Source organism: Gekko japonicus, unplaced genomic scaffold, assembly GCF_001447785.1.
Source record: "Gekko japonicus isolate JY-2015 unplaced genomic scaffold, Gekko_japonicus_V1.1 scaffold1149, whole genome shotgun sequence".
Lineage (NCBI taxonomy): Eukaryota > Metazoa > Chordata > Lepidosauria > Squamata > Gekkonidae > Gekko > Gekko japonicus.
Window position 1 is genome coordinate 338,473 of NW_015167084.1, and position 16,758 is coordinate 355,230.

At 43.6% G+C, this 16,758-nt stretch overlaps 1 protein-coding gene across 1 annotated transcript in view; it reads left to right on the top strand.

Annotated features, from left to right (window-relative positions):
• Positions 1-16,758, top strand: part of LOC107111797 (SITS-binding protein-like) — a 49,395-nt gene that overhangs the window by 2,775 nt on the left and 29,862 nt on the right. The window contains 4 exon segments of the mRNA XM_015412830.1: positions 8,806-8,977; positions 10,513-10,612; positions 10,614-10,718; positions 12,956-13,106. Coding sequence (XP_015268316.1) covers positions 8,806-8,977; positions 10,513-10,612; positions 10,614-10,718; positions 12,956-13,106 — 528 coding nt within the window.

The following is a 16,758-nucleotide window of genomic DNA, read 5'->3' on the forward strand; positions in this document are numbered from 1 at the left end:
CATTTTGCAGGCAGAAATCTGTGGAAATCTCCTGGTGGATTCAAGACATAATTTTAAAGGTATCACTGACACTTAACTCGGAGGAACAGTTCAACAAGTGATTTCAGATTTATTCAGTGAGAACAGCACAAAGGCTCAGACTTGTAAGGACTAGACCAGCTAGACGATTCAATAGGCAAAAAAGGCAACTTATGTACAATTCTGGCTGAGATAGTCACGCCCACAATACTTACAATATTCAATCCGATTATATACATTGCAACCAATCATAGTCAATACATAATGACCAATCAAAACCATTCCCTCCAGAAGGCATGCCATTGGTCAGTAGTTACATGTCTTTACAATCCGCATAATGAGCTATGGTAGATTAAGCTTTTCCACTATGTCTCTTAAGACATAACAGAGTACACCCTTGTTGGCCAGGCTTTTCAAAAACCTGCAAAACATGTTTACCTGAAGCAGGAATAGGATGCGTGTCCGTAACATAGACCATTGTGTGTCTCTCTCATACTGGCTCCAAAACTCTCAGTAAACTATTGTCTATCTCAAGCATCGGTCAAAAAGTGGGAAGGAAAGAAATTAAGCTGCGTAAAAAGAATTTGGTTTCAAAAATTGGTATTTTTTTAAAATTTAATTTAAATTTGTTTAAAAATGAGCCAGTTTGCACTGGCAAGGCGGGATATAAATTGAAAGTAAATAAATAGATAAATAAAATAAAATTCTGGGCCATACATATGCATCTGTTTAGGCAAGCATATCTCACTATTTAAAATTTGCCTTTAAAGGATGCTAAATGGTTGCCACGCAAATACACAAATAGGTAAGGGGTTGCAGTATAAGTAAGCCAGAATAAACAGAACTACTGCAATTATGCAAACAATGATTGTAATAATAATCTCCTAGTGAATACAAAAATACAAAGCCACAATAACATTTTTGTTTGTTTATAACAGATGATGAACAGATGGACGAAATTCTCCCGAGTTGGTGTTCCGTTTCGTAAAGACTTCTTCACACATCAAAACTCATAAAGAAGTGTCCTCATAAAGTCACAGACTTTCCAAATGGATTCTCCGTTTTTCCAAGACATTTGTAGTGTTCACTCATGATGTATATCATACCAAAGTCTGTGACTTTGTGAGGACACTTCTTTATGAGTTTTGATGTGTGAAGAAGTCTTTACGAAACGGAACACCAACTCGGGAGAATTTCGTCCATCTGTTCATCATCTGTTATAAACAAACAAAAATGTTATTGTGATTTTGTACTTTTGTATTCACTAGGAAATTATTATTACAATCATTGTTTGCATAATTGCAGTAGTTCTATTTATTCTGGCAAACGGTTGCCACGGAGCGTTTACTTTAGCACTGAATTGGAACTTTGAGGTGAGTTTGCATTTGATTCGTGCTGACGTGTAGACAGCATCTTCCGTTAACCCCTTCTATGCCGCAATGCAGATGGGCAGGGAACGTCTGTGCTCTGTTCAGTGCACATATGTATTAAAACGGAGAATCGTAGAACACTATACACCACCCCAAGCTCATCAGTGGAAGGGTGGGATAAACATGTACTAAATAAACATGTCTGTCCCCCTCAAGCCCTGCAGGGACATAACCATCAGGGCATCTATGTAACATTTTGCATTGGCTCTCTGGTAGGATGTGAAAGACTCAGCTTTTGCATTGCTTTGATGGTTTTCCACTGTTTATGGGTAGCAACACACACTCAGAGAGTTCCAGTGTTTCCATCTTACTTTTGTATTCAAAATCAATCACTGACTGTGTCCAGTAGTATAGAGAATTTTTCAATAACTCATTTTAGCTTTTAAAAAAAAGGAAACCTGAAATTAGCCCTTTCAGACTAAATCCTTCTCTCTATCCTCACTTTTACTTGTGTTCAATTGTCTGACAAGCATCACAAGGATGGAACTAGGAGCTGACTAGCTTTACTGGGCAAAGGAGATGAATAACTGCTAATGCTTATATCTTTAAAAACAAATCCCCTTTGACGTGTTTCTGGGCTTCCACATAAGTGGCCTCAAGCAATTCACTGGTGATTGTGCAATCATGTGGGAGGTAAACCCTTTGCTGATCCTACTGCTTAGCAGAAGAAAATGCTTTTAAAGGGTTTAGGGCACATGGGAAATTTGAGCTGAAATAATGCATAAGGATTTGCATTATGGTAGGAGCAAACCCAGGTCAAAGGAGAAGAACCAGGTACCGCTTGATGCTTGTTAGGTTGAATTATTTCTTAAATATTATTTTGTAATTATAGATTTATCAACAAACTAGCAGTAAAGCCCATTGTGAAAGTAATACAACGGGATCTAGAAAGAGGCTCTGGGGGAGTGCTCTGGCTTTGGGCAAACAGTGTCATTTTGCTGTGGTGACCTCAGCAGGGTATAATGACAGAGTCCACTGTTTTCTCCAGAGGAACTGATCTCTGCTACCTGAAGAGCAGTTGTAATTGTGAGTGATCTGTAGCCCTCACCTGGAGATTGGCAGCAATTGTTACCCAGGACAAAGTGGCTGGTTTGGAGGGTGTAGTCTATGGCATTCTACCTGTCTGAGGTCCCAACCCTCTGCAAATCCCACCCTCTCCAGGCTCCACCCCTCAAATCCCCAGGAATTTGTCAGCATGTAGTTGGCAACCCCATCTCCTTCCCAGCTAACCATCAACCTACCATTATCTGCCCCTTTGACTTCAGCTAACTTCTGCCCTCCCTTCTGCAGAGCAGTTGTAATTCTGAGTGCTCTCCAGCCCTCACCTGGAGATTGGCAACAATGGTTCCCTATGTGGGACTGACTGGTTTGGAGGGTGGAGTCTATGGCGGTGTACCTGTCTGAGGTCCCACCCCTCCTCAAACCTCACCCTCTTCAGGCTCCATCCCTCAAATCTCCAGGAATTTCCCATCTGGAGTTGGCAACCCTATCAAGACTGGCCCCAATGTGTTTTCTCCCAAAGGCCAAAGTAGGTGACAGGACCAAGCTTAGTTGCCTACCAACAGGCACTGAGGGGAATGTAGGGTTGCCAGCTCTAAGGAGGGAAATACCTGGAGGTTTGGGGGGTGGAGTCTGTAGAGGGCAGCATGGTGTGGAATGCAGTGAAGTCCAATCAGCTTCCATATGCAAAAGACCTTGAAGGTTCCATATGCAACTGACATTCCAACTGCCTTGCGGGGAGGGGGGTGAGTTTGAGGTGTGGAATGCAGTGAAGTCCAATCAGCTTCCATATGCAAAAGACCTTGAAGGTTCCATATGCAACTGACATTCCAACTGCCTTGCGGGGAGGGGGGTGAGTTTGAGGTGTGGAATGCAGTGAAGTCCAATCAGCTTCCATATGCAAAAGACCTTGAAGGTTCCATATGCAACTGACATTCCAACTGCCTTGCGGGGAGGGGGGTGAGTTTGAGGTGTGGAATGCAGTGAAGTCCAATCAGCTTCCATATGCAAAAGACCTTGAAACACTGGGCGGGACTGCACAAAGCAGCCAGTCAACCCAGCCAGCATCTTCTGACTGACAGTTCAAGCGTCCATACACTAAAGGAGTGCATTTTAGAACTTTGGCACCCACTATTCAATTATATATAAGGAGAGATAAGACTCTGAGACATAACCAACCTGTTCGTATAAGCTGCATTTCACCATAGTTTTTGTCTGTGAGCATTCATTAAAGCAGAGTACACTCCTTCCAATACTTCCCTTGGCCTGTACTCACACAGACAAATAGGACGAGTGGACAAGGTGACCCCATATATATCATCTGCGGCAGTTCCAGCAACTGCAGCAGCATCTCTTTACTATCTCTTTTCCATGGGTTGTCACCGGTATGCGGATGTGTTGGGTTTTGATAGTGAGAGATTGAAAAATTGTATTTAGCAGAGATAATTAGCCCAGCAGAGTCTGAGTAAGATAATTCAGACTGAGAGTCCATGTGTGATTAAAATATAACGTTTTTACTAAATTCTAGCATGGGGAAGGGTAACTGGGATGCAAATAACAGCAGAGCTAAACGGCTACATCCTTACACTACAAAGACAAAACTAGAAGAGTGTTATGGCTTCTCTCTCCTCTTCTTCTTCAGAACACCAAACAAAGACGGGAAGAGGAGCCATAAAATGGTAATACATCTTGACACTTTAGTTCCAATCAAACTCCTAGATCAGGGAGAAAATTCCCAGGCTTCTTACAGCTAAAGAACATTGGTTACATGAGAAACATGTGACTTCCTGTGAGTAACAGAAACAAACATTTAACCCCAGATATACTGAGTGTTTTCAACTTGTAATACCCAACAGGATGACACCCAGCTCTATCTGTTGTCGGATGGCCAGTCAGACTCTAGTCTGGGAGACCTGGACGTGGCGTTGAAAGCCGTGGCTGGTTGGCTTAGACTGAGTCGATTGAAATGGAATCCGACGAAGACGGAGGCCCTGTGCCTGAGTCAGAGTGGGCCAAGGTTAGGGATCCCTCTCCTGACCTTCGATGGGGCGCCATTGGTTAGGAGTTTGGGAGTGCCCTGGATGCCTCCTTAACAATGGAGGCCCAGGTAACTGCGAAGTCTGCCTTTTACCATCTTCGGCTGATTAGGCTGTTGGTTCCCTTCCTTGAATGCAATGACCTGGCAACAGTGATCCACACAATGGTCACCTCAAGACTGGACTACTGTAATGCTCTCTACATGGGGCTGCCCTTGACCCAAAATCCAGAAGCTGCAGCTGGTGCAGAACGCAGTGGTGAGGCTGTTGGTGTGTCTCCCTATGCGGGAGCACACCTGGCCTGTGCTAAAAGCACTGCATGGGCTGCCTAGAGCATACCGAATTCGGTTCAAGGTGCTGGTTCTTACCTTTAAAGCCCTATATGGTCAGGGCCCTACTTACCTAAGGAACCGCCTTTTCCCACATGTTCCCCAGAGAGCACTAAGATCGGGGTCCCAACACCATCTGGCCCTTCCAAAGAAGCCAGGCTAGCTGTGACGAGGGCCAGGGCCTTTTCTGTGGCAGCCCCGTACTGGTGGAACAAGCTCCTAGAGGACATCAGGGCCCTGCGGGACCTTTTACAGTTCTGCAGAGTCTGTAAAACGGAGCTCTTCCATGATGCTTTCGATTAGGGTGTTGCTGCTAATATCGTGGCCCTGGCCCCAACATCAGCACTAAATCAATATAGCCTGGCAAGGACCAGGACAATGGTGGCGGTTGTTATCTGGATGCTGAAAGAACGCCGCCATTGCCTATTACCTGTATTTGCTAGCACTTTGTAATTGTGATGGTTTTAACTGTTTTAATATATTTTGTGTTTTACTATAATTGTATACATGTCTGTAGGGAGCTGCGGTGGCTCAAGTGGTTAAGATGCTGAACTGCAGGCTGGAAGGTCGGTAGTTCAGCAGTTCGAGACCCGAGTGTGCCGCATGATGGAGTGAGCTCCCATCTCTGGTTCCAGCTCCTGCCAACCTAGCAGTTCGAAAGCAAGAAACTGCATGTAGATAAATAGGTACCACTTCAGTGTGAAGGTAACATCAATCTGCGCACCTCGGCATCTAGTCATGCTAGCCACATGACCACGGAAAAGTCTTCGGACAGCGCTGGCTATTCGGCTTGGAAACGGAGATGAGCACTGCAACCCTAGAGTCGGATTTGACTGGCTTTCAAGCAAGGGAAACCCTTTACCTTTACACATGTCTGTAAGCCTCCCTGAGCCCGCCTCGGCGGGGAGGGCGGGATACAAATCAAACAAATAAAATAATAATGAAGCCACAATGCAATGACTTGCTATGGTGAGAATGTACCAATTGACAGTAGGGCTGATGCTAGGATATGGTTGGCGGGCAGATGATACAGAGAGCTCCTCTAAGCAGATCTACTCAGAACCCTAGTCAGGTATGTTCGGTGGGGCTTGCTCCCAGGAAAGTGTTCTTACAACTGCACTGACAGGGACTGTGCTGAAGCCAAGCAGGTATGCATCTGCTCCGTGTCAGGAAGGGATCCTGGGTATCCTATGTGAGCTGCTTGGAGAAGAAAGCATCAATAGTCATGGAATCAATGATAGAAACAGTAATGACAGCCCAATCCTAAACATGTTTGCTCAGAAAAGTCCCATTGTATTCTGCAGAAGTAAACGGAGGACTGCAGCCTGAAAGATGTAGATCTATACATAGAGCCAGTTTGGCGTCGGGGTTAAGTGCGCGGACTCTAATCTGGGAGAATCGGGTTTGATTCCCCACTCCTCCACTTGCACCTGGCTGGATGACCTTGGGCAAGCCGTAGTTCTGATAAGAGCTGTCCTTGAAAAAGAGCCGTTTCTGTCAGAGCTCTCTCAGCCCCACCTGCCTCACAGGGTGTCTGTTGTGGGGAGGGGAAGGAGTTTGTGAGCCGCTCTGAGACACCTTTGGGTAGTGAAGGGCAGGGTATAAATCCAATCTCCTCTTCTTCTTCTCCTCCACTGGCACCTGGCTGGATGACCTTGGGCAAGCCGTAGCTCTGATAAGAGCTGTCCTTGAAAAAGAGCAGTTTCTGTCAAGAGCTCTCTCAGCCCCGCCTACCTCACAGGGCGTCTGTTGTGGGGAGGGGAAGGGAACGGAGTTTGTAAGCCGCTCTGAGACACCTTTGGGGTAGTGAAGGGTGGGGTATAAATCCAATCTCTTCTTCTTCTTTTATCTCACAGGGTGTCTGTTGTGGGGAGGGGAAGGGAGAGGAGTTTGTAAGCTGCTCTGAGACACCTTTGGGTATTGAAGGGCAGGGTATAAATCCGATCTCTTCTCCTTCTTCTCTTCCTCCTCTAATCTGGGAGAACCGGGTTTGATCCCCCCCTCCTCCTCTTGCATCTGGCTGGATGACCTTGGGCAAGCTGTAGTTCTGATAAGAGCTGTTCTTGAAAAAGAGCCGTATCTGTCAGAGCTCTCTCGGCCCCACCTACGTCACAGGGTGTCTGTTGTGGGGAGGGGAAGGGAGAGGAGTTCGTAAGCCGCTCTGAGACCCCCTTGGGTAGTGAAGGGTGGGGTATAAACCCAATCTCTTCTCTCTCTTCTTCTTCTACTCTAGGCCCCAGAAGCCTTCTTTCTCCCATTTCCTTTAGTGGAACAAAGCCAGACAACTTGCATTTACACTGCTGGAAGTGGATTGCATCCTGTATTCTGATTGAAGGATGTCTCAACCATGTTTCTGCATATATAGGAGTCAAACAGAGAATCTAATCCTAGGTTTGAACTAATAACTTAAATCCTGGTAGTGTGGCCAAGAAGTTTAATGAAGCACAATACCTTAGCCAACCTATTCCAGCCTAAAATCATTATAATGCAGAAATGAACTTTCCGCTCTGCCAACTGGCTTTGGAATCCACGTTGTAGCATTTAGGATTCCCCAGAGAACCAAAAAAGCGTTTCATTTTAGAAAGGCTATTTTCAAATGGCAGATTATCCCCCAAGTTATTTATTGTTCTGTACTACCGACCTGATTTTTTTAATGGCAAGATTAGCAACTCTTGGTGGCTGGGTTAATCAAAAAGGATTAGAGTTTGTCTGGTTCAAACTGGCATAATTCCATTGCCTTCAGCAGCCCTTTACAATTCCAGGTCCAGTAGAGTTTTCTCTTCTGTGTTTTCCCAGTTTCTGTGGTGCCATCAGGGCTGGACTTTGGAATGGAAGGGTGTGCTTTCTCATTTGAAGTATGTGTTACCATCAAGGAGGGGGGCACAAGACCATTAGCAGTGCAATCCTGAGTTTTACCCTTCTAAGCTCATTGACTTCAATGGACTTTAGATTTTAGAATCTGGACACAGCACTATTCTAAACAGAGTTACACCCTTCTAAGTCCAGAGTTTAAAGTAACTAGCTGTCAGACTCCTGCAGCAATTCTTTCATGCAAAGAAGTAAAGTTTATTGAAACATTGAACTATGCAGATCGACTTTACACATCCTATGTTAGAAATGGTAATAAGCACGCAAAGCAATCAGATATACATAATTCAAGAGGGTCTCCTGATGGCCTGGAGCCAATCACAGAACAGGTAAAAGCCTGCCAAAGCTAACGGGTCCAGTTTCCCAGGAGAAAGCTGGTGCTAGACACCAAGGCCAAATGCTCATGTTACAGAGATAAAGAAACACTGAAGGCACAGAGAAAAGAAACCTAAAATTCCAGAGGACACCCCCACACACACTCTATGGCAGCTAGAGGCCTAGCGGACACTAGCTATATTCCACTAGCTATATTCCAGTTCCTAGAATGGGAAAGAAAACCAAATATGAAGGTGGTAGGTGACCCTCCAAAATCGTACAATTAGGAATTCTAACTCAATAAACAATCAAAAGATGGAAGCACAGATTCTTTCATGCTAAGGTCATATTACTATTATATTATTCACAGAAATGAAAGTACTGAAAATCAGTGAAAGGAACTGGAGGAGAGAGGAATATAAACTATCAATTAAAATATCTGAGAATGAACGACGTTCATTCTGAACTTTCATATCCATGGTAGCTTCTGCAGCTCAGAGACTGGAAGGGCTTAGCATGAAGGGCTTAAGGGCTTTATCCTTATGCTAATCTAAATGTCATCAGATAGTACTGCACATTAGGCAGGGAGACCTTTATTCGTGATATAGGGAAAGTGTGAGAGACATCACCCATGGGCATGAAGCAACGGAATGGCTCCAACACTGAAGATAAGGTTTAGAATCCAACTGCTGTATTTTGAGTGCTCTTTGGTATCCATCACAAACTGGCAATGCTAGGCTTGTCCTCATTCATGCGAAATGAAACTATTCCTAAAGAGTATATCCTCTTTTTCTCATATTTGTTTGGCAGGACTGTTTTTCCATGACAAATATTTCCTGGTATGGAGGAGCAAGTGTCAGTACCCAGCACTGGCCTTTGAACCATGTAAACATGGAGGCCCAACCATTCACCATCAGTAGCCTTACCCAAGTCCCCACTGGCTATGGATCTGTCTTAGAAAGATATTTTTTGGGATCAACTGGTAAGGCTTCTTTTCCTCATTTGACTTCCCAACAGTGTAAATCCTAAGTAGCTCATTCATGACAATCAACATTTGAATATAGTCCAATTGAGTGAAAGGCTAAGAAGAAAACCAGGGCTATTTCATTTTCTCTGGACACAGCAGAATGAACTAAAAGGAGACTAATATGTCCACAGTGTTGGAAAATTTGGTGAAAATAGTTAAATATTCAAAGGTTGCAATGGACCTTTGTTCACTGGAGAGGAGGCATTTTCTTTCTTTGTAAAAATGTTTATTTTTAAAGGGTACATGGGAAATCTACAAAACAACAAACACTTAAGACTACTTCCTTACTGTTACAAGTATTACAACATACAGACTGACCACACCGTTAGTAATGGAGATTCTTCTTTCTTCTTGACCCCTGGAAGGAAATCTCCGGAATACATTAACCAATTATTGTTAGTAAATAGACTTCAGTTTCCCGGGCTTTCTCTCCATTGGCTTTCTGCCAGGTTCCCTTCCAGGTCAATCTAAACAAGGTAAACACATTAACCCTATAATGACTGAATTTAGACCTTGCAGCACACATTTTTCCAACACATAGTACAATGCAGTGACAGTTTTAAGTACAATTAGGGTTGCCAGGGTGACATACGTGTGTCTGATAAAAAGTCAGGTCAGTGAACCCAAATGCAAGGTGTCAAAAAGTGTACCATGTGGTTTGGCTCTGAGTGTGTTGTCACAGATGAGGCTTGAAACTGGCTTGTGCTTAAATTTATCTATAATTCAAATGTACTGCCAACATATAGAGTATCTTGTTTTTCTTCTGCATTCTATCCATGTATTGTTCACGCATGGCACAAACAACATGATGGAGGAGATTAAAGAGTGGGCACTTTTCCATGTCCCATGTGTTTGAGGGGCAATATTCTTCCACCTGCCTGGTGACTGTGGTCTACCGCATTTTAGATGGGATGGAAAAGTTAAAATATGTACCTCATCTTTGGACTAAGCTATGATCAAGTTTCTCTGCCAGGATCCACAACCTTGAAATGCAAGGAACACCTAATTCCATGCTGTGTCCAATCTGAAGATTTATGAACATCCATTATTAACAACAGAGATCTAATTACATTGATCATATTGTATTAGAAGATTTTGGTATCTAATTATAGTTATCACACCTATTATTCCATCACTCAGAATGTCTGGATGATCTCAGTCAAGAGCAATGTATCTTGTGACCAAGGCTTATATGACTTTGATAAAAAAAAGAGAGAGAGCCAATTTCTGCTTTGATGCTCCTCTGAGTTATCTGCTAGACTGCCAATAGCTTGTTGCTCTTTACAATAATTAGGATGACCCAAAGAGGAGTCTGACTTTGGATGCAAAATAAATAGCTACTTGAGAAATTCCCATAGGTTTATGCCTCCTCCTCCTCCTCCTCATTTCTCAGACTGTAAGTCAGGGATTGTAATTGGAATGGTGTAAAATGCCTAACAAAGAGAAACGCTCTTTCAACTGTTGGATTCCCTCTTTTGTTATCTTTAAAGGGGTGACGATTATGATTGCCTCAGATATTCCCATCTCTCTCTCAGTAGAGAGGAACAAACATTTTTGCCTGGAGAGTGTCCCTGGCATCAGTATCATTCCTGCAATATACAGTGTGTGTCAGTCCAAACATCACATCTGCCCACCAGGAAGTGGGAAGCCAGCTTTCAAGACAACGACAGAGGCTTCCAAATACTGACCTATTCAGGTAAGAAAGAGGTGAGAAAATGTGTAGCGTGGCTGGACAAGGTTTCAAGCATATAAGATCCTACTGAAAGATTAAGTTCCAGTTCAAAACCTTTATTGGCATGGATCATAATCATAAGAGCAATGTATCTTGTGACCAAGGCTTACATGACTTTGACAAAAAAAAAGAGAGAGCCAATTTCTTCTTTGATGCTCCTCTGAGATACCTGCTAGACTGTCAACCTTTATTGGCATAGATCATAATCATACAGTCGCCATTCAGTTCATGGATTTGACATACAGCTTCCTCACTATAAGGCAGTTACAGAACTTGGCAGCCGCTTCAATAACCGCTATATTTTGTGAAGCCAATAAACGATACAGCCTTCTGTCATCGGATTGCTTGGCATCATTCTTAAGAATATCTTCTAGATAGACTTCCCGAATGTCATCACACGAACTACAATAGAGGAATACATGTTCGATTGTTTCAATCTCCTCTGAATCACAATCACAGAACCTCACAGAGTAGGGGATTTTCTTAAATCTTCCTGCTAAAACCGCAGAGGGGAGCACATTAAATCGGGCCAGCATAAATGCTCTACGCAGCTGTGGGTACTGAAAGATTAAAGCATATGTTATATTCAGAACATGTGACAGAATTCTGGTGTATTCTTTAAAAAAAACACAGCTGGGGGGGGGATTTGAAGAACAGAGGTGGGGGATAGTTAACTTTTCCGTACCCATGGCTCCTCAGTTCCAAATTGCACATCTTCTGCCACTTTCCCTTTGTACCGCTCCAACCATCTATTTGGAGTTGCAGACACGCATAGTTGAAACCCTGTGTGACCGTCTGTGTTTGGGGAGGGTCAAGTGGCACCACTCTTTATTTGTATGTGAATTGGAAATGGAGAAAAAGTTTTAAAAAGTAGATGTGTTAAAATAGAAGAAAAAGTACAAAGGGTTAAGTATCCATCCTGTTCCAGTCTACCGCTTGAAGCTGCTTTTCCTGCTTAGAAAGGATGCTGGGATAATATTATCCGATGTAGTTTGCTCCTTGCAATGCAGACAGTAATCTAGTCGACACGAAACTAATCGAGAAGGTGGTGGCGAATCGGTTGCAGGGCTTTTTGAATGACGCCTCCATATTAGACCCCTTCCAGTCCAGTTTCCGACCAGGCCATAGGACAGAGACGGTCCTGGTCGCCCTCACAGATGATCTCCAGAGGCATCTGGATTGAGGCAGTACGGCACTGTTGATGTTGTTAGACCTGTCGGCGGCATTCGACACCGTTGACCATCAACTACTGGTCCACCGCCTCACCGATACCGGGATTCAGGGGGTTGCCCTACACTGGCTCTCCTCGTTTCTTCAGGATTGGGGACAGAGGGTGGCAGTTGGGGAGCAACTGTCCAGAAGCCACCTGCTAGTGTGCGGAGTGCCCCAAGGTGCAGTGCTCTCCCCAATGCTGTTTAACATCTATATGCGCCCCCTCACCCAGATTGCCCAGAGACATGGGCTGGGTTGTCATCAATATGCTGACGATACCCAGCTTCTTTGGCATCAGACCACCCCGACGGGAGGATTGCGCGCTGGTGGAACGATCAGACGGGTGAAAGTCCGCAGTTGTCCCGCAGGTAACCGAAAACCCCAGATTTAAAGGGCTATCTTTTAAGTACGGCTCCGAAGCGCGGCAAAACGGGATGCCCACGGAAGAAGGACATTTCCCAGATGTTTGTGTCTGGACATTACCTTTAGATCCGTGAGGCAATCGTGCCGTCTGATCGGACTCTAAGTGAAACAGACCTAATGACAAAGCCTCTGACTACCAGAAAGCTGCAGATTAACAAGAAAGGTGGGGTTACACGCCAGACTTCTTGAAATAGCTGGCTTTGCCACTGTTAACAGAATGTTGAGCAGAACAGTCTGCTGTCCAGTGTGGCAGTTCCCTTACTATTGGTGGGTAGGCTTTGATCATGTATTCGAACCTTTTTGATCGATTTATTCAAATGTGAATTCTTCTGTGCCTTCTGTACTATGAACCCAAGATATGGAATCACTGATCCTCTTGGAAGAAAAGAGGCCTTCCTGTGCCCTTCCCACTTCCCCCTTTTTACACAGAGATTTGTTAGATGCTAGTTTGATCCAGAAATCTTGTGTTTGTTCTTTTCTTCTCACCTTGCAAAATCTATGAGCCTAGCACATTACTGCCTATTAAGATAATGTTAAGACTCCTCTCTTTAATTCTACCAATGCAGGCTGCCAGTCTGGAAGTATCATGGAACAGTGGAGTCTGCTGCCAAAATGGAACGAGGAATAAGATCTTTCGTCAATAAACTGCAGAGGCACAATTTTGGGGAGGGTCTCATCATGCTCAATGAACCTTCCACCACCTTACTATGTAACAAGGTATGTGCCATTGGTGTAGAACCTAAGCAGTTGCAGGTCTTTGGTCAAGAGCCATGTTAATTCCTCCCCCTCTAACATTATTCATGAAATTATTATTGGCTATAGATATCACTCTTAAACTCCTAAACCACTGTATTCTTTCCTTTCATTACTGTGATGGCGGCTTAGATTAAATGCTTACTAGTTGTTTACTTATGCTAATGAGCTCCTCCAGCTCTTTTTGTACAAAATGACCGCTGTTGATAATAACAGACGGGGCCTGATCAGTGCATCAATTAAAGATTTCCTGTCAATTGTAACAGTCTTTAGGGGAACCTATATGAGAACGGTTGCATACTACGGTATGCAAAACCTCACGCAATCTGGCGCCTTTTAATGTTAGGTTTTGTGCTAAGGTTATTTATTTAATTTATTCATTTATAGCCCGCTTTTCTCCCCAGTGAGACCCCCAATGCAGTTTACAACATTTTTCTCCCTTCCTCTGTTTTAGCCTCACAACAACCCTGCAAATTAGGCTAAGAGAGAGTGACTTGCTCAAGGTCACTCAGCAGGCTTCATCGACAGAGTCAGGAGTCAACCTACTCACTATACAATGCTGCTAGCAGGAAGCAGAAATAGCTTCCCTGGACCCGTGGTGTCTATGCCGGAGCTCCACTCCTGTGCGCTCCTCCAAGAAATGACCCCTGCTGCCAGAATTACAGGGATGGCATCAAGTAAATGTAAGAATGTGCTCCAGCACTCCAAGGCGTACAAGAATGTTGGGTTGCTTTTGTAAGTGCAGACTCACTGAGAGACATACCAGGTAAGAGTAGACCATGACAGGAGCTCCCTGCCCTTTTTAAAATTCAGTTTAATAGTATCAGATTTTTTCCCAGGTTCTTACATTCCACTTCAAAACATCATATAAAATATCTGCCTATACTGGACAAAACCTGGACAAAACCCGGTGACCATCTTTGTAGTGAGAAACTGTCTCTTTCCATAACAACGGTCTGGTTCTTAATGATCTAATTAAACAGGGAGCACCTTATACAGAGCTCTCATTGGCTTTTCGTCCAGGCACTGATTAGATTTTATGCACCCTTTCCACATCCCCTGGGAGACAGCATGGGATACTGTAACATTGTCGATAATGGAAAGAAACACCTCTGAAAACTGGAAAAGAAGGGGTACACAGTACCAGAGGTTGCAAAAAGGCACAAAGTCAATTGTATTGATAACGGTGACTACAATAATCCAAAGACAGTTTGTAAATAAAAAAGCAACTACAGTGAAAAATCCCAAAACAGAAAGTGTAAACAGTGAAGCAGTCCAACTAGGTTAATCTGTAAAGAACAGAAAACCAACACCAAAAACCAAAGTGCTACGTACGTGTTTACACATTCCACCAAAAGGATTATGAAACTTACTGTTTCTATCAGCCATTATAGAACATATACATATTACATATACAAAAAATGAAAGGCTTTGAACTCACTGTCTCCCCTTGGCCTTAATGACCACTTGGATTTATCTGCTTCTGTATAATTTGGGACATAGTATTTAGTTTGGGTCCCGCCTCATAACAACCTATATCATCAATGTGATATGTTCTGCTGGCCCTTTAAGGATGGGCACCAATGTTCCCTCTAAGCTATGGAGCCCTGGGAGCAAAAATTCTACTTTGTGAGCTACTGGCATTAAAGTTGTGAGCAGGTGATTTGTCTGCTGCATAAATTAGTTTGCTCTGGAGCCACCCTTCCTGAGCGAAGACAAAAACGTGTGAGCCGGAGGCTAGAAAACGGTGAGCTAGCTCACACTAACTTAGCTTAGAGGGAACACTGATAGGCACCCAACCCATATATAAGTTTGGCTGATGCAACTGCCTGTTACTTTGGCCTCATTGTTTGTCAAATTTGCATATGCAAATTTGGATTTGTGGCTTTCTGGACTCATATGTGAATTTGTTAACTTTTCCTGGTACATTTTTTTTCACATACTTTTACTTTTTGTATGTGTAATCCCAATAACTGGTTTGTATTTTACTTTATTTGTTATAGATTTGTGTTTTATGCATAGAAATTCCTTCTATAATGGCTGAAATAGCCATTATATATGTTTAACAGACAAGTTTAACAGACATATATAATGGCTGAAACAGTAAGTTTCATAATTTTTTGATGGAATGTATAAGCATGTATATAGCATTTTGATTACACTTGTTGGTTTTCTGTTTCTTACAGATTAACAAGCCCACATACTAAATATAGTAAAGTAGTTCGGAAGAAGAAAATATTGAAATAGGACAATCAGCTGGTGAACTATCACTGTTTATACTGTTCATACATTGACTATTTTGGACTATTTCATTGTTTATGCTGTCTGAACACTTATATTGTTTATACATTGACCTATTCGGACTGCTTCACTGTTTACAGTTTCTGTTTTGTGATTTTTCACTGTAGATGTTTTTTTTATTTACAAACTGACTGTCTTTGGATTATTGTAGTAACAGTTATCAATACAAATGGCCTTGTGCCTTTTTGCGACCTCTGGTAGTGTATACCTCTTCTGCATTGTTGATAATCAGGGGTCGTTTGGGGCCGGAGTGCACCGGAGCACCGCTCTGGCAGCCCAGAAACTTTAAGCAGGGCCCTCCCAATCTTCCCATTATATTCTATGGGGCCATAGAATATAATGGGAAGATCGTGCTGCTGCTGTGGCGCGACTCCAGAGAGAAGGGGTTTAAAGTTTAAACCCCTTCTCTCTTCGCTTCCCCCCCCGTGCCTTGGCAGGCCAGCTGGGGAAGCAAAAAAGGGGAGGAGGCATATTCAAAACCCTCCCCTTTCTTTCCCCAGCCAGCCTGCCAAGGCAGGGTGGGGTGGGGGAGGGGAGCGCAGAGAGAAGAGAAGGGGTTTAAAGTTTAAACAACTTCTCTCTTTGCTCCTCCCCCCCAGCCCACCTGGGAAAGGGAAGGGGAGACTTTTGAAGATGCTTCCCCTCCTTTTGCTGACATCCGGTGATGTCAGGGGATGTGACATACGCTAATGGGCTATTATGCTAATAGCCTATTAGGTATGCTAATGAGCTCCTGCAGCTCTTTTTGTACAAAATGACCGCTGTTGATAATAACAGATGGGGACTGATCAGTGCATCAATTAAAGATATCCTGTCAATTGTAACAGTCTTTAGGAGAACCTATATGAGAGCGCTTGCATGCTATGCAAAACCTCACGCAATCTGGCGCCTTTTAATGTTAGCTTTTGTGCTAAGATTATTTATTTAATTTATTCATTTATAGCCCGCTTTCTCCCGAGACCCCCAATACAGTTTACAACATTTTTCTCCCTTCCTCTGTTTTAGCCTCATAACAACCCTACGAATTAGGCTAAGAGAAAGTGACTTGGTCAAGGTCACTCAGCAGGCTTCATTGACAGAGTCAGGATTCAACCTACTCACTATGCAATGCTGCTAGTAGGAAGCAGAAATAGAAGACCCGTGGTGTCTATGTCATGAGGAAGGGTTGTTTATTGTAAGCAGGGGTCATTTCCTGCGGGAGCGCACAGGAGTGGAGCTCTGGCAGTAAGGAGCCCAGGGGGCGGGCACATGCAACAAGTCCCACCCCCTGCTCCCAGCCGCCCTCAATCGGGCCACAAGGAGAAAGAAGCAGCCA